Source organism: Festucalex cinctus, chromosome 12 (assembly GCF_051991245.1).
Source record: "Festucalex cinctus isolate MCC-2025b chromosome 12, RoL_Fcin_1.0, whole genome shotgun sequence".
NCBI lineage: Eukaryota > Metazoa > Chordata > Actinopteri > Syngnathiformes > Syngnathidae > Festucalex > Festucalex cinctus.
The window spans coordinates 22,264,055-22,285,581 of record NC_135422.1 but is presented as its reverse complement, the minus strand read 5'-3'; the positions used below and the strand labels follow the sequence as shown (position 1 = coordinate 22,285,581).

The 21,527-nt window shown below is 39.7% G+C and overlaps 1 protein-coding gene across 5 annotated transcripts in view; it reads right to left on the bottom strand.

The window, feature by feature from the left end:
* atp10d (ATPase phospholipid transporting 10D) overlaps positions 1 to 21,527 on the bottom strand; it is a 71,757-nt gene that overhangs the window by 39,398 nt on the left and 10,832 nt on the right. For all 5 annotated transcript variants that reach the window (XM_077539880.1, XM_077539876.1, XM_077539879.1 and 2 more), the window contains 10 exons: positions 15,203 to 15,413; positions 12,604 to 12,689; positions 12,375 to 12,481; positions 10,783 to 10,914; positions 10,472 to 10,584; positions 10,075 to 10,327; positions 7,458 to 7,678; positions 6,009 to 6,200; positions 5,154 to 5,658; positions 4,965 to 5,071 (listed from right to left, as the gene is read on the bottom strand). In XM_077539880.1, the coding sequence (XP_077396006.1) occupies positions 4,965 to 5,071; positions 5,154 to 5,658; positions 6,009 to 6,200; positions 7,458 to 7,678; positions 10,075 to 10,327; positions 10,472 to 10,584; positions 10,783 to 10,914; positions 12,375 to 12,481; positions 12,604 to 12,689; positions 15,203 to 15,413 (1,927 nt within the window). The remainder of the gene's footprint in view (positions 1 to 4,964; positions 5,072 to 5,153; positions 5,659 to 6,008; positions 6,201 to 7,457; positions 7,679 to 10,074; positions 10,328 to 10,471; positions 10,585 to 10,782; positions 10,915 to 12,374; positions 12,482 to 12,603; positions 12,690 to 15,202; positions 15,414 to 21,527) is intronic.

Genomic DNA, 21,527 nt, shown 5'->3' with positions numbered 1-21,527 from the left:
GAAATGTCATCCTTTTTAGTTGTCTTTTACAAACGGCCACCGTTGGCCGTAGTCGACGGCAAAAACAAGAAAATTCGGCGAGCGGTGAGCATTAGAAGCAATGAACTGAAGCAGCCAACACAAACATAACATACCTCCGACACCGCGAGTCATGTGTTGCGTTTACTGACACTCGGATATAAGAGTGCTAAACTGAATGAATGGGAAAATATAATAATAAAAAAAAGGAGAACCATTTTAGAGAGCCATGCCTCAAATGGGCGGGCACAATCACCTTGGTGGGCAGGCACGGACCCCTATGGCCCGCTCATGGTGACGGGTGTGGTGATACGTATACAAACTGCTTCATTTAAGAAGTCCAAATATGGGCATAGTTTACGAGTGTCATGTTTTGGTTCCATGTGGTTAGGTTTTGTTTGGTTTTAGGTGTTTGTAGTGTTTTGTCCTGAGTTCTCCTCTTGTCTCGTTATCCTTAACCTTGTCCACCTGCGTGTGTTTTCCCTTCCCAGTATGTGTGACCTCATTAGTGCCCTCTGCCTGCTGTGTTTCCCAGGTGTGTCTTGTTAGTGCGTCATTAGTGTTGTATTCAGTCAGTGGGGTTTGTTCATGTGTCGTGGGAGCATTGTCGTGTCTTGTCCTGGTGTGGTGTGCTGTGTTGCTGTTGTCAGGTTTCTCCACGTCGAGTCAGGTTCCTTCATGTCTAGTCAGATTCCTTCACATCTAGTCAGGTTCCTTCACGTCTAGTCAGGTTCCTCCACGTCCAGTCAGGTTCCTCCACGTCCAACTCAAGTCTCCACGTTCAACTCAAGTCTCCACATCCAACTCAAGTCTCTACATCTGTCCATGTTCTGCCAAGTCTGTCCTGCCAAGTCTGTCCAGCCAAGTCTGCCCACATCATGCCCAGTCTGTCTACGTTCAGTCCAGTTGTGGAAACCAGTCTGCTCACGTTCCGTCATGTCCGTCACTATCTTTGTGGTCAATAAAGTTATTCTTAGTCCTCTTCCCGTCATGTTTCTCTGCCATTGGGTCCACTCCCCTCATCCACACACCATCAACGTGACAACGAGCCCCTTAAATGCGGCTCTTCCCACGTTTCAGAAATGTTCACGCTTTAATAAATTACATGTTTTTCATTTTTTGAGTGCCCATATTTATACAAATTGTTTCATGACAATTATACTTAAAATGACCTGTGTGATTAAAAACAAGTAAACTAAGACTGATTCTAATCCTGTCGCAAATCTGATATATAAGTGGTCTGAATTTTTTTGTAACATACATACATCATGTAATTTATAATCTCAGGTTTTGGACAAGTGTGATACTGGTTTGGCCGTCATGTGCATGTCTGATGTTGCCAAGGGTTTATTGTATATTGTCTATAAATGGACTATACTGTATATCAAGCTGGACAACATCCTGTGTAACAATATTAAAATCTGTAGAAACTGTCTATAAACAAGCCCTAAAAGTACTTCATAAAAAAATAAATAAATAAAATAAAAATAAAAAAAAACATCATCATCACTGTCATATCCTGAAAAAGTATGCACTTTTGAACCGGAAAAACATTGTAAAACATACTGATTGTGTCCTTGTTTACAATATTTTCGCTCAGGAAAACTGATTTTGGTCAAGCTACCTTCTGCAATTGCTCACCACAAACGTGGACTGCCAAATGACTCATTATTTTCTAGGCATCTTTGAGCATGGCATTGCAAGGTAGATTTGTCAATATAACAATGAATGAAAGCAGTTTTCGAGCTGCCTGTAATCTAATCTTCTATAATGTGTGATTATCTCTGTTTTGTTATATAAATGTAATACAATTAAGCAATGTAATACAATCGGCACCTTCCTGCCGATGGGACCGGGGCCGCAAATTAGTCAAACGGCTATAATCCCATAAATATTTACATTTGTAAATGTTCATTAATTCATTCATTCCCAGCCATTTTCACTGAAGCAACCCTCTTTGCTCCCGGCTGTTTTACTGGATTTTGTATGTTTTTTGCAAGACCCACAGAATATTGTGTTCTATTGCTATAAAAATATGGAACCTGCCAAAAGGAAGATTATAGTCTCTTTTTTTCATCAGGAAAAAAGTACATTTCTATCTGTTTCTGCTTTACAGCAATTAGCATGAAAATACAGCTAAGTCTCATCATTATTCATAAATCTGTTTAAAACGGTGGGGAAAACAAAGCCTTTTTGCAACATGCCGCTGGTTGATTTCTGATACTCTGTTGCCACCTGCTGGTCATTTTTGTAATAACTACAATTGCTTCATCCATTCTCTTCAGTTCAGAAGCTGCATGCCTTCTGTATGCTCTAGCATGGAAAAAAAAAATAAACAAACGTATAAATTAGTGCTGTCAAACGATTAAAATTTTTAATCTGATTAATCACACTTAAATTTTGATTAATCACGATTAATCAGCTAAATTACTCGCGTATTTGCGTAATATAAAATAAATACAAAATACCGTAATATTTTGACATTAACGCATTTTATTATCTGAATGTCATTTGCAAACATTGATTAAATGCATGTACGCAATTGCATGCATGCGTGTATTGCTCAAAACGTAACGGCATCATATCAATTGGGTGCAATTCAGCAATTAATTAAACGCAAATTACTTTTGTTTTATCTAAAGTCCCGTCGGGCTGTTTTTGAAAGCGAAATTTACCACCAAGCACACCAACTGGAGTCACCCCGCTCATTTTGGAACAACAGGCATAGGAAATGCCGTGCATTGACCTAATCACTGACCTGCGCAGCCTTCAATGTAACCATCCGCGGTTACGTTCAAGGCTCAAGCGCGGTCCACAAAAAATAATGCGATTAATCTGCGTTAATATGTGATTAATTTAACTTTTTTCTGTGATTAATCTATTAACGCTTTAACTTTGACAGCCCTAGTATAAATACATCTTTGGGAGCATGTTAATATTTAAAATAGGACGTATTAATACTTTTTTGGGAGCAAATGAGTAAATATATTATTTCCATCCATCCATCCATTTTCTTGACCGCTTATTCCTCACAAGGGTCGCGGGGGGTGCTGGCGCCTATCTCAGCTGGCTCTGGGCAGTAGGCGGGGGACACCCTGGACTGGTTGCCAACCAATCGCAGTATATTATTTCCCATTTTTAAAAATAAACAAATAAATGAAATGAAAAATAAATGAAATCTGTGATAATGAGCACTTCTCCTTTGACGAGAAAATCCATCCCACCCTCACAGCTGTGCCATATCAAGATGCTGATTAGACACCATGATTAGTGCACAGGTGTGCCTTACACTGCCCAAAATAAAAGGCCACTCTGAAAGCTGCAGTTTTTTTGTTTTATTGGGACGCTCATTAAAAACAAAACTGCAAAACCTGAGTACTCCTCCCACCTGTACCAGATATTGGACTTTTGATGATGTAGAGGTTGGATATATGTGAAATGGCCGTTCAAATTGTTCAAAAATTTGGATACGTATCCGATCTAGGACCACATATGAAAGTGACCCAGGTTGGATATGAAAAAAAATCAGAATTGAGCCTATCACACCGACATATAAAGGTCAGATACAAGTCGAATTTGGGAAAAAAAAATAATCAGATTTTGGGTCGCATTTGCCTGCAGTGTGAACGTTAATTTGGCCTCGTGCCAACTCAATGTCGCTAACGTGAATAAAATAATTGATAGATAATTTCCGACATTTGTTGCCACGGTTCCCCGGGACGCTTGCACCCGCGACTGAAAGAAATCCTCGTGGAACCACTCCCTGAAGATTGACTGGCCCTGATTTCTGATCACGTGATCAGATTGGGACATCACTTAAGTCCCTCTGATTAACTCCGGATATATTTCAGATGTCCTAGTAGTTTTTTTTCCGTATATTTTTTTTTGCTAGAAAGCCTGTGGGTTTTGTGCTAAAAAAAAAAAAAAAAAAGACTGCTATTTAGAACTGTTCATAATTCCTTCCACCTTATTTAAGGTCCTAGTTCAGGGGTGTCAAACATAAGGCCCGCGTGCCGGATCAGGACCGCAAAGGGGTTTAATCCGGCCCACGAGATGATTTTGTAAAGTTAATTTAAAATAAATAAATAAATTGTATCGTTGGACTAATTAATCAGTCGGCCACAATCAAAATATATAAAATTTGTAACTTCACAAGCAGTCCTCAGATGAGCAATGCAACTTGTACGGGGGAATCGTCCTGGATGTCATTATTTTACACAGAACTTAAAGTTACGATTTGTTTAATTATTATTATTATTATTATTATTATTATTATATTTTTTTTATTATTATTTTTAATCATAGACCGACAAACACGTTAAATATGACACAAATTCAATTACTGGTAACAAATAGATATGACAAGGAAAAGCGTCCTTATAACGTCATTAACTGCGCCACGCAATGCATTCTGGGAACAATATGTATGCAAAACATATATAGAGATTTAACACGTCAAGGACTCAGTATTGCCGCGTTCCATTTGCATTTGTATTATTTTTTGGAACAATATGATTACAGTTGAGCTCCGTAAACACACAAATAGCGAAAATCTGCGTATATAATTGACGGCAATCGTTTTTAAGTTATATACAGTTATTTTACCGATGCGGCCCACTTGGTCATATATTTTCCTCCATGCGGCCCCTGAGCTAACATGAGTTTGACAGCCCTGCCCTAGTTGCATTTGAAGGAAAAGCATGATGAATTCATTTGATTATGTTGCATTTGGGTCAAATGTATCATTTGTAATTATGATCAAAAAGCATACTATATCCGGTGAAACTCATTTGTTGAAGCAGGTGTGTATAATAGACCTTTAATATCCACTATTTAACCACAGCTTGTTCCAGAGATGCTAAATACATATTACACGCATTACGAGTGTGAAAATAAAATCAATTTTCATCTGGAAAAAGGAATTAAGATTTGAAAAGTGTAGTTACCTTTTTAGCAATGCAAAGAGTACGGAGGCCTTCTCTAGCATAGTTGTCTAAATGCTTCTGGGTTTTCTCTCTGATGTGACTGTCGGTCTTTTGAGCTTCTTCTGCCCCTAAACATCACCCAGGACACAGCACACAAAACCTCTGATAATCATCAAATGGACTGTTTCTGTCTGCACTTCATATTGTTACCTTTAGGTGCCGCCACAAGATCCATGATCACTGAATCTGCACCCTTGGTTAAGACCATCACTTGTCCTGTGAGAGGGTGGCGGACCACCACAGACATCCTTTTCCTGTTGGAGTCGAAGGGCAGGATGTGGAGCAGCTTGACAACCAGAGTACCAATTCCAGGCAGGTCTACAAGGAGGCTATCTGCAGATCGTCCCCGCAGGGTGCAGCGATACGCTCGAGCTGCATGGACCAGAGCAGCCTCATCTGGACTCACTGCCTCATATAGTAGTTCATCATCTATGTCATTCTCAACATCGCCTTTGTTTGTCATGTCTTCTACATTGTCACTGGCCCCATCGGAGTCTGAATTCCTACTACTCAAAATGTCATCTGTTTTTATACGGCTGCCACTGCTATGAGTAGGCGAATGGGTTGAGAAGGCTGAGAACAGTGGGGAACTGAAGCGCTGGAATATCAGTTTGATATCATCCAGAGACTTATGAGGGGTTTGTCCCTCAGCCACCTGTTGTAGGGAAGGAGTGGTAGACATCATAAGAGGGAAAACCAAACTGGAGAACAAAGCAATTTACACTGAACAAAAATAAAAAACGCAACACTTGTGTTTGCTCCTATTTTTCGTGAGCTGGACTCAAAGATCTAAAACTTTTTTGACAAACACAAAAGGCCACTCCCCTCAAATATATTCCCACCAGTGCAGTTCAGGAAAACCTTAAAAAAAGGCTCCCTGACCCAATCAGCTGTTTACTCTAACGAAGGCTAAGTGACAGCCGAAACAGTCAGCAATTAATTTTCTCTTTTGTGGAAAAAAATAATTTTTGTCTGGAAAAAAAGAAACTCCAAACTCTAACTCACCACATGTTGAGGCTGCATGGGTGATGAAACCATCACACTGTTGCAAATAGCCAATGCCAGGAAAAAATCTCTTATGTAGGTGAGTTCCAAATTGGATGTCGCCTCAAAAGTGACATTGCCAGAAGGCAGCATCGGAGAGCAAACTCTGCTCAACTTCTTCATAAGCGCAGGGTCTGGTATCACCTCCTTTGCCTGAATAAAAGGGCGCAGGACAAGGTTATTTGTTTACAATCTTTAAGAACCTTGAGGGAACATGCTAGCTTCTCATTTTGCTAAAATAAGTTCATTATAAGCAGGGTTGAAGAATCCAGGTCCAGAAAGTAAAACTCCTGAAAAAGATTGGCTTTAGCCACAGGTGCTTCTACTCAACAGGTGGAGACAAGCTTGTTTACCTGACAGTTGAGTACAAGGACCTGTGAATAAAGCTAATCAGTGGCAGGTATTTGACTTTCTGGACCTGGATTTCCCAACCCCGATGATAAGTTTCTAGTTAAATTTTAATTTAAATATCATAGATTAAGTGTTTAAATCTTCAATTAAGGTACATTCCTTACTCGTGCCCGGAAGAGGGAACACATAACCCCTATTCTGGCCTCTCTTCACTGGCTGCCCGTGAAATTTAGAGTCCACTTTAAGATTCTTCTATTTGTTTTCAAATCTCTCAATGGTCTTGCCCCACCTTATCTCGCCGAGCTCTTGCACCGCTACACACCTGCCCAGTGCCTCAGGTCAGCAGACCAGACTCAATTGGAGGTACTGAGGGATAAGCGGAGGCTTAGAGGAAATCGAGCCTTTGCTGTTGCCGGTCCCTCCCTTTGGAACGACCTTCCACTAAATATTAGGCAGTCCCCCTCTTTATCCTCTTTTAAAACACATCTGTATTTTTTGGCTTTTGGCGCAACATGAGACTTGTTCTTGGTGTTTTGTGGTGTGTATGAGTTTGATGTTTAGTCTACTTATTTATGTATTTAATTATCTCTTTATTCACTACTTCTTATTTATTTACAAATGTAAAATGTATTTACTTGTAAAAAAGAAAAAAACAAAAAACCCTGTATTCGCACTTCAAAATGTTTGCTTTGTTCTTGTTCATTGCAAAAACTGATGTTTATGTTTATGTACAGCACTTTGTATACAGCAACGCCTGTTCTTAAAGCGCTTTATAAATAAAGTTGAGTTGAGTTGAGTGTTTCCAAACAATAAAGTGCAAAGTAAATATTAATAGACGTCCAGGACTGACATAAGGTGAAATACAGTATCTTTCTGTTTAAAAGATGATTCATTGAAAGAAAGTTTTTTCATGGGTCCTACAAAGAGGAAGAGGCTTTTCCATTCTACTCCAAGCATACAGTATTATAGAGCTAAATGTAACAGCCAGGTAATTATGTTTTATGGACCATGAAATTGGACTACTGCGCAGTGTATTTTTCAGGGCTGGCCGTAACTAACCATTCGGCTGCAAAAGGAACTGGTCCCAGGAAGGAAGTGATTCGACAGTTGCTCGTCTTCCTCAGACTCAGCAGTGAGTGTGTGAAGGGATACTGAACTGCGGTTACAGCTGAGGGAACGGCAGCTCAGGGATTTACCAGTACCTCTGCAAGCAGATTTTCGAGTTCCAGAGCAACCAGCAGTTTCATTCTTCTCTGCCTCATACATTTCCAGTCTACGACCTGACAAACATCACATAAAAACAGAATTTCAACGAGTGAGCAAAATAATTTTTTGTGAGATGTTTGATGCAGATGGAAGATGGACAAATTAATTGAAATTGTCACAATTTGTATTGGATAAAATCATCATTATCGACGATATCCATCTATCCATCCATCTACATCTTCTGCTTATTGAGGTTCAGGTCATAGGGGCAGCAGCTTTAGTAGGGAAGCCCAGACTTCCCTCTTCCCAGCCACTTCATCCAGTTCTTCCAGGAGAATCCCAATGTGTTCCCAGGCCAACTGGGAGACACAAACTCTCCAGCATGTCCCGAGTTGTCCATGGGGTCTCTTCCTAGTGGGATGTGCCAGCAACAACTCACCAGGTCTCCTCCCAGTGACGCCCTTCCAGGTCATTGTCCAAGTCAACATCCACCACCAGAACGATGTAGTCTCCACAGGAGTGCTCTCCAACACTCTCTCCAAGGGATCCAAGAAGGGTATGTAATCTGAACTGTTATAGATAGTATTCACTGACGTCACGGGATCGCGAGTCCGCCCCCCATGGTGGGACAACTTTCCAGTGTACTCAGCTGTGTTCCTACTGTTTTTACATCGAATGTTCTTTTGTTATTGATGAATATCACCCCCAGCTTCCTCTAACGTTACTTGTGTAAGCAAAATGTATATGGAAGATTTAGCTCAACACTCCTTGCAGCGGTACAAAAAAACATTTGATTACTGTTATCGATTGGATTACAAACATTAGCCGATATAACTGTCTGGACCGGACTACATGGCAACATCATGTATGCTCTGAGGTAGGATGGCTCCCAAAACATAGACATTCTTGCGTCTTCTTTCTGTACTTTTGGCTTTTATTGGTTGCTATGTGCTTTTATCATTTGTGATTTTGAGGTGAAGAATCTCAGGTTGTTTTTAAACCAAATTAGCTAGTTTCCTGACTGCGCTAGCTACTAGCGCTAGCATGTTACAACAAAAGCAACAACAAGAACGCTGATTCATCACTTATTTTCGAACACTAACAACAATTTCAACTTTTGGGCTCCTGGGAAAAGAAAATAGAGACTAGGGATGGGCGATATGATGATATTAGATCGTTAAGAACTTTAATGCGTTGACGATCTCATAAAGCTAACAGATCGGCAAGATCGTCTGTGGCACATTCTATACAGTTCAACTTTATATGGGCTCAAGCTTGTTCGGATGCTCGCGGGAGCTCCAACCGCCCGGCCGCGGGGTCGTGTGGAGGCGGCTGGACCGGCCGGCTCGGTTTGCACTCCCCCCCAGCCTGGGGCCACTTTTTGTGTTTCTGTGTTTGTGTTTTATTTACTTTGCTAACTCATCCCAAACTGTTTTCGTCAATAGTTTATTGAGGAAAAAACCTGTTCAACTTCTATTGTGGTGTTAACTATTGCTGTTCATACACTGCTGGCACTCTTTACTGCCGCCTGTAGTCTGGAAGAATATCGACCACAGCTGCTATATAATTGCACTATTTCAATTGAAACCTGTTCAGAAAGCTTAGTTGGCTTAAGATGTCTGTTTTTGTTTTTGTGGTTTAAATACATTGTAAATATGTTTTAAAATTTCCAAAAATTTTCAGAAATGTAAAAAATTGTCTAAAAATATGTAAAAAATAAATAAATAAAAATTGAGAATTTATTTTTAAAGAATCGTGATATGACATTTTTACCATATCGCCCACCCCTACCTTAAGGAGGGTCTCAATTGTTAAAGGTTAAAGTACCACTGATTGTCAGCCACACCTAAGTGGGGTGAAATTTGTACTCCACATTCACCCATCCCCTGACGGAGCGGTGAGCAGAAGTGGTGGCGCGCTCAGAAATCATTTGGCGATCTAACACCTAATTCCACCCCTGAATGCTGAGTGTCAAGCAGGAGTCAGTTCTGCTTACTGGTAATCCGTGGAATGTTGCTTATCTGGAGGGTTAGCTGTGGAGAAAAAAACTTGACATGCTAAACTCAACCACAAAGATTTTTCCCCCCAAATTTTTTCCTGGTGTTCTCCACCAGTGCTATAGTCATGGATGCTGAATGAAATTACAGAAACTCGGTACTGCCAAATTTTGCCTTGAGAGGATACTTTTTACCTGTTTTGATGTTACGTTTTATGTTTTGTTTGAAATCTTGCATGCATGCCTGCATGTGCATTGTCTCCTTCTATGCAACAAAAATATATAAAGAATAAAAAAAAAAAAAAAATTCTTCAAATGACTCCACCAACAAGAGAAATTACATTTAAAAAAAAGTAGAAAAACACAATATGTCATGAGATTAAAACAGAACAGCGATTTGTGCACCTTAGATTGTTTGCAAATTGGGGTCGCCACCCTCTATTATTGAAATAGAATTTTTGAAGGAGAACTTACCATTTTCCTCATGAGGATATTCAATCCCATAAATACTGCAACGGCGAAACACCATGTTGTTTTCTGTTAGAGTTCCTGTCTTATCAGAGAACAAGTACTGGATTTGACCCAGGTTCTCAGTGATGTTAAGCGCACGGCATTGGATCCTGCAGTCCGCATGCTCATTGTAGAGGGCAAGATCGTTTTGAATAAAGTAGATCTGACCCAGCTTCACAATCTCAATAGACACATACAGGGAGATGGGAATCAGCACCTGTTAATAACAATAGCATTTTTTAGCGGCATGATACACATCACAGAAAGGGGAAAAAGGTAAAGAGAAAAATGTCCAAGCCTGTTAATTTTGATTAAGCACTAAGTGGGCATGGTAGGGAAAAAAGCCATTTGACCAACTTACTTGCAGCACAATTATCATAGTCCAAAAAACGTAAAAGCCAGCCAGAGCAGGAGGTATCTCTTCATCAACCAAAAAGAATGCATTTTGTAACCGCTTCAGCCAGAGTCCATGCCCTGAAAACACAAAACCATAGCAAACAAACCCCTGACACGATCTCATTAAATACTGTTTAGAATGTAGTATTATGTTGTTTACAAATACTGTTTTCCATGAAGACACCGACTAACACCGATGGTCATAGACCATTTGTCTGACTGTTCAATGTTCAAAAAAGCCATCTTGTTTTTATTTACGTCATTGTGAGTACCCACCTATAGCAGTGGTGAGACACATGATGATCAGCAAGAACACACACCACAGTATATCAATGTTGAGGTGCTTTTCCAGTTGACTACGTTTATATCTCGGCCCGCTGTTGTTCATCATGGCTTTGGTCTCATGTCCTGAGTCACACAATAGCAAACCATATTTGGTTACAGAGCCTAAACCCTAAACTTTACCAAACAAGTTGTCACTGAAAATAAATGAGTCCTGAAAATGATAACAGTATGTCCATTTCATAACATAATAATAGTTGCGTCAGGTTAATAATTAACCTGACGCAACCTCAATCCCGGGATCATGACAGCAGTTTTGTGGGTGTGTTTGCGCCGGTATATGATTAGAGCAATATCCTTAGTGAATAGGTGGGTAACTTGGCGCAGACTGCGGGTGCAGTTGTGGTGCAATATTTCGCACTATTACCGGACGCAGCGCATTCTTAGTGAATATACCCCTCAGTGTTTTAAGTGGGCCGGAACGCACCGGTACAGAGCTATGGCACTTCTACAAATCTCCCTTGAACGTTCAGGTACTTCTCAACGTGCAAAGAACGTACTATCAGCGTTCTGGTATGCCTTAACAATGCATGTTTTGATCCTCAAGAGCTGTTCCGGAGACCGCCGCTCTTTCCATTGACTTACATATAGTATGGAAGTCCTGCGCTCATCATATCACCATGCACACGCTTACTCCAATACTAGCCGACCCACCGACACGGCTTCCTTTGCAAAAAGCAAAAACGTGTTTACAACCGTAGTTCTTGAGTTAAGAAAATGAAATGAAAAAGATACTATGCTGTCCAAGCTCAAAGCTTCAAAAAAAAGACCACAGTCAGACTCTGAGGTCGATTCGCATTCGCAGGCTGATAAAGCACGGAAGAAAAAATAACCTGGGCTTCTCATGCTGTAGTGAGAAGTGAAGCTGGCGGCTGCCATCTTGCGTTGCCACAGTAGTTGAACACATTATCCGCTGCATACTTTTCACATTATTTTTGTTCTCCATAGTGAAAATACCTCAGTGTGAGGCGTATGGTTGTACCAATAAGTATAAAATAAGTGTGGGAGAGGCTCTACATGCAGATGGCATCAGTAAGAATGTGAATATAAATTTTCTCTCATCGGGTATTTTTCGTAACAAGTTCAGGGTGTACCACGCCTACTGCCTGAAGCCAGCTGGGATAAGCTCCAGCACCCTCGCGACCCTTGTGACAAACAAGCGGTTAAGAAAATGGATGGATGGAGGTATTTTTCTGAGTGCTACTCAAAGATTGGTCTGCATAATCAGAACCAGTTATATAAGAACTATCAACAATGAAATGATAAATGCAAAGCACACAAGAAAAAAAATAATCGCTGTGAAATGTAAGCCTAATTTCTGAAAGTCATGATTCAAGTTACTGAGATCATATACTGAATGGTTGGTGCAAACAATGAAGTTTGTCTTTTGCTATAGACTCTCATCCCAGATGGAGAGGATCCTGGCGTGAAACATCCACTGATCAGTGTTTTCGGTGAAAAAAAAAAACAAGTTCTCAGTAACACTTGAACTGCAACCAAATATTAATAACCTGCTGTCGTCTTACCAGCATAGACCACAATGCCAACGACAATCTCCGTGTTACGAACAGTGCAACTTCTCAGCAGGAGGTTGTTATTGTCAAGTCCAGCTCGTGCCCCGCTAGAGTGTTCCCTGGAAAACCAACAACAACAACAACAACAACAAAAAACATTTAATGAATACACTAGTTTGTTGCAAAAACAACAACAAAAAATCAAGTCAGCCATTAATACAGACCTCATTATGGTACTTACATAAAACCTCGAAACGTGCCAAGGTCGTTGTTGGGATTCTCACACTCAATACGGCTGTGGAAGCACTCAGGGTTAAACTCCACTCCCTTGGGGGAAAATCCATAAAAAAGGTTATCTGAAAGCAATGCAGAAACTAACTACCGGTAGCTATTCTGTGAAATGGTTTATTTCAACTCCTGAAAAAAATCGTAAATCGTGAATTTATGTCGTGATGGTCAAATGAAACTGATAACTCGAAGCTCTCCTATAGTCTTAACTTGTTGTACAGTATAACAACACGTTTTTGTCTCTTTTTTTTTTTTTTTTTTTTGATACTACAGTATTGTTATTGTTGATACTATTTTCCATGCAAAATTTATTGTCATGGTCACTTTTTGCTTGAAAAATTGCCCAGCTCTCTGAAATGAAATGATACAATTCAGGTCTCTAAACCCTTAAGCAACAATTTTAAACATGTTGCCGTCATTCTAGTGTGACAAATATTGTTTTGCAAAATCCTTTACCAGGCATTGGCTATTTCTGATATCATGTCACTAAAGGTGCAGAAATTATTTCAGGGCTTTATAAAATGCTCCAGAAGAATGTAGGCCTATTCAATCAGTTTACCCAAACTTGGACAGTTCAAAAAAAAAAGAAAAAAAAGAAAAAAAAAAAAGAGTTGCCCTGGTTTCACACATTAACCATTGAGCCAATGAGGCACCCTTGGATATTTCAAGGGCCTAATTTTCAAAAGTCAAGAAGAACATATGTAAGGTAAGTGTACAGTGATTTTACATATATTAGTGTTGATTACCGATCTTGCAAGCCAACTATGCAAATCCCTCTTCATTTGTCCATTGAAATAAAATCGACATATTGAACAAACAATATTGGACAACCAAAGAAGTTGCATCACATATTTTTGTATTCGGTTTGGGGAACCATCTCATAATAGCTGTTGTAAATCATAATTCTGCGTAATGGCTTGGCTTGATGCGAGCAGTTGAGTAGTTTTTAGAACTCTTGTCTCCTTGGAAAGATTATCTAGAGGTGCTAAACAAACACACCCACATTTCAGGCATGACTTGTGATTCTACTCAACAGTGCACTGTACTCTGCAGCTTTTGTCTGGAAGCAGTCCCTCTCGAAAACTACAGAGAATCCAGATGCCAGTGTGTGGGGTTGGGAACTGAATGACAGAACCAAATTCTGTGTGCCGTATTGGGCATTCCTGGAATATGTCTGCAAGGGATGCTCAATCCTCCTTAACTGTGGCTGTGTGGTTGCCTGTAAGGGCAACTGTAAGTGCCACCAAGCCGGACTTCGCTGTGCCACATTGTGCAAGTGAGGAAGGCTGTACTAATGATAATGGAGAGTGAAATAGTTTCAATAAAGACCCCAAGACACAAGGGTCTAAAGCAGGAATCTGCAACCTTAAACACTCAAAGAGCCATTTGGACTGTAACACAGAAACAAATTACACTGAGACCACAAAAGCTTTTTGATATTAAAAGTGCCGATAACGTTGTTGTAATCTTGGGGTGTGTGTGTGTGTGTGTACTATGTACATTGTATTTTATTTATTTTTTAACCAGCTTTCCATTTATTAAATCAATGAGCTGCTAAAAGGTTTGGTCTGTTATGGGGGATTCTAGGAGTTATTGCTCAAATTTGTCTAAAAGTATGAAATTTGGTACATTGATAGATTTTTATATGCTCTGTACAAATCTGCCTGGAGCCAATTCTCAATGGGTCACTGTCAAAAACAGACATTTCCATTATGTGTCAAAGAAATGTGAAACTAGGGTGTGAATTGTATATAGTGCCTGGCGATTCGATCCGTATCACGATTCATAGGTCAAAATTCGATTCGATACCGATTAATCCCGATACGAACCTATAAGTCGCTTGTTGCGATTTTTTTTAACTCAAAAATAGAAAATACTAATCAGAAAACTTGTACATATATTAATCTGTAAATTATTTTTTTAATGGAGCTACATACAATGTAAAAGCAATAAAAAGAGTGTTGGCACCAATGATGTCATGTTTCAGTTTTGTTTGAGTTGGGTTTTGTTTTATTTTGGTGAGTGTGTTGTTTCTTGTGTTCCCCCTGTCTCGTTATGCCTGTCCACCTGTGTGTCATTCCCCTTCCCAGTGTGTGTCAACCAATCAGGGTCCTCTCCATATTGTGTTCCCCAGGTGTTTCTCATTAGTGTTAGTGTATTTAGGCTGTTGGTTTTGTCTTGTCTTTGTGGGATCATTGTCTATGTCAGGGGTCCATGCTGAAGTTTGTTTCAGTGTTGTTCTGTTGTTTTCGTCTATGCCAAAGTAGTTTGTTAATCTAGTTTTCCACATGTACTCCTGTCTCCACGTCAAAAGTCTCCACGTCTCCTCAAGTGTCTCCCTCACGTCTACGCCAAGTCTGTCCACGTTCGTCATGCCAAGTCTGTCCACGTCATGTCCAGTCTGTCCACGTCATGTCCAGTCTGTCCACGTTCCATGCAGTCAATAGTTATTCTCATTCCTGTTTGTCTCCTGGCCATGTTTCTCTGCCTTTGGGTCCATCCACAATCATACACAACAGATCATGACAAATGAAAAGAGAAAGTCCTTCCACCTGAACCTGCAGTGGAAGGCCTGCCACAATCTGTCTCTGCTTCAGGTTGGTCTCTCCATCCAGGTTGGCGGTCTCAATGTAACATATGCCATGAGGATCAGACGAATACAAGAGTAAGATGTCAGCTGGTATGACGTCATTGCAGGATAGGCGAACAAAGTCTCCGACTTGAACATCTTTCCAGCGTATACCAATGTAAGCTTTCTTCTTGCTGTTAGAATAAACAGAGAATAATGATGTTTATTCATCCATTCAAACTTTATTACAGACTCAAAAAGGTCCAAGTAAATTTAAAAAATAAAATAAAAATAAGTAAACATTACATAAAAAGGATATGAGACACATAAAAGAGCAATTCACAAAACATATTTACAGAACAATTAGTGACAACCACTTACACAAGTAAAAGAAATCAAAAGAACTCAGAGACAAACATACCAATGCTTCCAAATCTTGGACAAATACTGTATAGTACTCAACTGGATGCTAGTCAAAGACATGATTATGTGATTGTTCAGCCGACAAATAAATTAATCCATCCATCAATTTTCTTGACCGCTTACTCCTCACAAGGGTTGCAGAGGGTGCTGGAGCCTATCCCAGCTGGCTTTGGGCAGTCAGCAGGGTACAACTTGAACTGGTCGCCAGCCAATCGCAGTGCACACGGAGACAAACAACCATCCACGCTCACATTCACACCTAGGGACAATTCAGAGCATTCAATTAACCTGCCAAGCATGTCTTTGGAATGTGGGAGGAGACCAGAGCACCCGGAGAAGAGCCACGCGGGCACAGGGAGAACATGCAAACTCTACCCAGAAAGGCCGAAGCCTGGACTCGAGCCTGCGTCCTCAGCACTGGGAGGCACACGTGCTAACCACTCATACCATGCTGCCACATATTAATTTATATATAAAATTTCTCAACATGGCTTGCAATGTGCTGGCATGTGTGCATTATAGAGTGGGGTGCAGTGCGCTCTGAACAAAGTCACCTTTACGTTGTCTGTAAATGCACCAAACTTGCAGTGCAAACTATTGATTTGAGCATAAAGACCAGCACTGCCTGTAAACGTCTTGGTCATCCTTCAGCTGATCTGTGAGAAGATGGCCAAGGTACTTAACTTTGGTCATGCATCTCAAATTAATGGCCGCCAAATGTAGGGCATTACATTCAATGCCTCCTAAATGTAGGAAACATTAGATTTTTGTCATCCTTTGTTTTGCAGATCATGACCACACTTATCTGTATTGAATTTTATGTCATGGGCAGTACCGTATTCTGAGCGGACATTGAGAAGCTACTGGAGACCAGCACTGCAGGGACTGAAGACCACAAGGTCATTCGCATACATAATGTGATTTACCACAAAATTGCCTATCATACACCCAGTGTAACAGGTGTTCAAACTGATAGAGAGGTCATCAACATACAAGTTAAAAAGAATTGGAGAGAAAATATCACCTTGTCTGACCCCATTTAACACGCAATGACTGGTTGGCATACCAGTAGGACAGAATTATCACGATAGATTTAGGAACACCGCTATGATTCATTTTGTCAAACAATAAGAAATTGATTAAAGTGGTCAAAAGCTTTTGAAGCATCAATAAAAGTCATTACATTTTACAATTTCCTTTAATTGATATATGGCCAAGTCGGTGCCATGCTCAGCTTTGAATCCAAATTGGTTATCGGTAGAGGTAATCTCGACAATTCTGTCCAACAAGATGCTTTCAAAGACTTTAGACAAGACGCTGGCAAGGGCTATTGGTCTGTAATTATCATAACAGCCAACATTTCCCGCTTTAGCATATTTATATAACGCATTGGTACATTTCTTATGTTCAAACAGAGGCCCTTGCCTTGGTCTACCAGCCGACACTCATGATTTAAAAGCAACTCTTGCCTCCTCATGATACCCGGCCACATACTTATTCCAGCCAGGCCTCATGTTACCCCTCTCATTTTTCTGCTTAACATAGGGTCTACTACTAACATATAGCTCTCTCACAACATATACTGTATTATGAGATTTCTTCCCTACTGCAATTGGCTGGCAACCAGTTCAGGGTGTACCCCGCCTACTACCCGAAGCCAGCTGGGATAGGCTCCAGCACCTCCGCGACCCTTGTGAAGAGTAAGCGGTTTTAAAAAAAATGATGGATGGATGGATGGATGGATGGAATTCTTTCCTATGCTTTGAGTTCATATAATTTACATTACACCTAATTGCATCACAGGGAAGATTGTTCAATGATTCATTTGTATCAGCATAATAGGTTGCAATGTCCTCCTCTGTGAGGGCAGAGGATCAAAGCTGTCATGGGAGATCGTTGGAATATTTTCAACATTAATCAATGTAATCACTGGCATGTGATCAGAAGTTGCTGCCCTAAATAGTATGTTCATGCCTACTATAGACGTGTGTGCATCGGTTGTGCTGATTCAGTCATCCAACCATTAGACAGTATGTCAAGCCTCACTAATATAAGTGAAACTATCCGGTGGGAGTAACTCTTTACTTGACAGCAATAAGTTTTCTTGGCAAAACGGAATCATGTGATTCGCAAACAATGAGCTTTTGTCCGCAATGTCAGCATTCATATCCCCAATTCCATAAATACAAGATGTAGTGCAACTCATAATAAAAGAATTAATAAAGGCAAGACTGCCAAAAACGTTTAATGACTGATGTTAAAATCCTAATGAATGCCGCCATAAACGTTAATTGACGTTTACAAAGGGTTTTTGTTTTTGTTTTCCTCAATGGACAGTGCAATGTCTTGTGCAGCACTGCCTGCTCAATGGGTTGTGGAATCAAAAACACCCACTAACTATGGCCAGCAGATGGCAGCATTGTCTCGCTTTTCAATTGGTTCGCGTTCTATGAAATTACAATGAAACACGACTGATGTGTTGAAATTGAACGTTTTCAAGGATGACATGAATGATCAAAGCCTTTGTCACATTAAATCTAATTCACAGAGAGTCAATAAACAAAAAAAAACAGTGTCTAAGTCACTGTTGTGCAAAAAAAATTTATCTTTTCAATGTCACTCAAATTACCTATTTTCGAATGGTGATTACTAAAGAACGGAATAAGGTAGAAACATACTTTTTTTATGTAGTCGTAGCACACAATATTTTGTTTGCCTTGAAAGATGAGTGAAAATGCTCGAAATCGGCTGGCACTGTTGGGGTTGTTTTTTGGATAATGTTTGGCAAAGAGTTAAGATACTCATCCTCATTCTGAGTACATTCACAAGGAGTGTAAACATTTAGTATAATAAATTCTCTGCCGTTGTGATTGACCTGTAGACCAATACACCAGTCGACATCAAGCCTGAACACATTTATAAATAAATCAAGTCTCTTGCTTCACAGGATGGCCACACCCCCTAGTAGCCTGCTCCTAATTATTCCTGAGTGGAGGTCAGTTGTAGATTCCCCAGCTCCATGAAAATTGTCATCAAGAGAGTTCAATTTTGCCAAGTCCTGCTTTTTGCCAAAAACGCTTCTGTCAAGCACAGAATATCACAGTTTCCCAGGAGATTATCAACAACCAAGTGGCGAGCCCTGTCACTTGCTCCCTGACCCAACCGCAGGCCTGTACAGTTGTAAGGAGTAGTTGTATGTTGTGTATGTTGACTCAAAAATCAGGAAATTCTATCATCAAAAGAGCACACCACACGCGAATATTAGTGGTTAATCATTAAACTATCTTCCAACACCATTTAACCCATTCAGACCCACATTTTTTCCTCCTGGGCATTTCATTTATTTTCTTTCCTTTCCTTTTTTGACTGATTTTGACTCTTTTCTCACATAAGAACAACATGGAATTTTTTTTGTGCGTTATTGCATGTTTTTATTTGTTATAGTGGACGACTGGATAGTATGGCTGTAACGTAAACTCACCAAGCATACAGCAACATGTTTGGACACACTTTCTTATTTAATGCATTTGTTTTATTCTCATGACTGGTTACTTTGTAGATTCTCACTGAAGGCATCAAAACTATGAACTGATGTGGAGTTATGTACTGAAAAAAAAGGTGAAATAACTGAAAAGATGTTTTATATTACAGATTCTTCAAAATAGCCATCCTTTGCTCTGGTTACTTTTTTTGCATACTCTTGGCATTGTTACCTCTGGGAACTCCTTAAAGACTGTTGGACAACCCTTTCAGGTGACTACCTTTTTGAAGCTCATTGAGAGAATACCAAGAATGTGCAAAAAAGTAGTCAGAGAAAAGGGTGGCTATTTATTTATATATTTATTTGATTATTTTCACCTTTTTTTTTTAAGTGTCATAGTTTTGATTCCTTCAGTGAGAATCTACAATGAAAATAAAGCAAATATATTGGATGAGAAGGTGTGTCCAAACTTTGTCTATTGACATCATTCAAATTATGCGGTTTTAATGGTTTATACATGCAAATATGTCATGTCCACTGCAATCATCGATGGTTCTGAAGGGCTTAAAGGCAACTATTGACAGAGCGTGTCTTAACACAGGCCTGTTTTTTCTTTTGTCTTGTTTTTTTTTTTTTTTTGTCCAATCATAAACATAGTACTCTTATTAAACAGCAAAATTTAAATCAGTGGTGTCCAAACTATGGCCCGGGGGCCATTTGTGGCCCGCCAACCATTTTTCAGTGGCCCGAGGCATATGATAAAAAAAAAAAAACTATTTGTACTATTTGTGGAGACTACCACTACTAGTATTTAATTCATTAGATTTTCCATGAAAAGATACAATTGAACTATGTACAAGAAAAATGAGAACATTTATCTTCCTAGTTGGTAATTCATTTTTAGACGCAAAAATGGTTTCTCCGATGTCATGACTTGAGTCATGCAGGAGTAATGTTTGGGTCTTGTCTAATGTCTGTTGTCACATTTGGGTTAAGTTTGAGTAGAGTTCATGACCGTGCGCCAGCGTTCATGACCCGTTACGTGTCTGTTTTGGTATTGATGTAACTGCATCCAGTTTCAACTAGTTTAGGCTGTATGATGTCTGGACTATGTGATGTCAGGAACTTTTATGCTATATGATGTTTGTTGATGTCAGGAACAATCTGTAATTACTGGGTTAACAGCCAATCAGAGAATTCCATGTCAGTACTAGTATTCACATGTCTAGCCACAACCAATGAGATTGATTGACTACCTATTTAAGGGTCGGAGAATTGTGTGTGTTTTGCCGGATTATTGTCCACCTGTTCCTGTGTACAGTGTCTCTGAGTTTCTGTGCCTCTTGATGTGAATAAATAGATAAAATCTTATTTGTGTCTGCGCCTTTGGGATCCAAACCTCTCAGCACACAACATCCGAATTGTTAACCTATTAGATTAATTAATTAACTGCTTTAATAATGTTTAAAATATTTATCTCATCTCATTTTACAATATGTTTTGTTTTCAAACTAACTGTAATATATAAACAACAGACAATTGCTTGACAGTTTGACTAATGGCGCAATTTAATGAACTAAAGTTGAAAATTTCTTTGATTTTTCTGGATGTAGCCCTCTGCGGAAAAAGTTTGGACGTCCCTGATTTAAATCAATCACAGGAGGAAATGGAGCATTTTCCAAGACCTAATGATCAATATGTAACGTAGATGACCTGTACACAATCCATAGTTCCATGTCAGCTCTACTTTTAGGGTTGAATCCCAAATAAAGCACTGTTGTCTTCATTTTTTGTTGAGAGTTACTTAATGAAAAAGACAATATTTATGCGGAAGTAAAGTACATGCAATTAACTGTTAAATCATACATACGTTTCTATAGAAAATAACAATGGCATCAAAGACCAACCTGCTGTAAATATGGCAGACAGTTTTGTTAACCAAATGATCTGCTCTAAACCTGCGGTAGTCCTCCCAGATATCTTTGATGGCTGTCACAGAGAGGACCAGAAGGATCGGCAACACGGCAATTTCGGGCTGGAAAGCTTCCACTACCGGTACAAAATTGAGAGCAGCCAAGAAGATGAAGTAGACATTGGCAAAGCGATGGAGCTGCTCAAAAAGATTCTTTGGCAAGAAAGAGAGCAGGGAGTATTTTGTAGTCTGGATCTGGTTGCTTTTGTACAACTTCAAGAGTTGAGACAATCTGTCATCTTCCGTGAAAGAAGAAACGACTATCCTCTTCTTCTGCATAGGTCCCTTTACAGCCCGCATACGAGAGGAAGGCTCCAAGCTATACATGAGTATTGCGGTTTTCCTGATGTGAGTTTAATTTAAAAAGGAATAAAATAATAATTCTTTCTTGCAATAAGTATACATTCTGAATCATCCAGGTGGGGATACGAA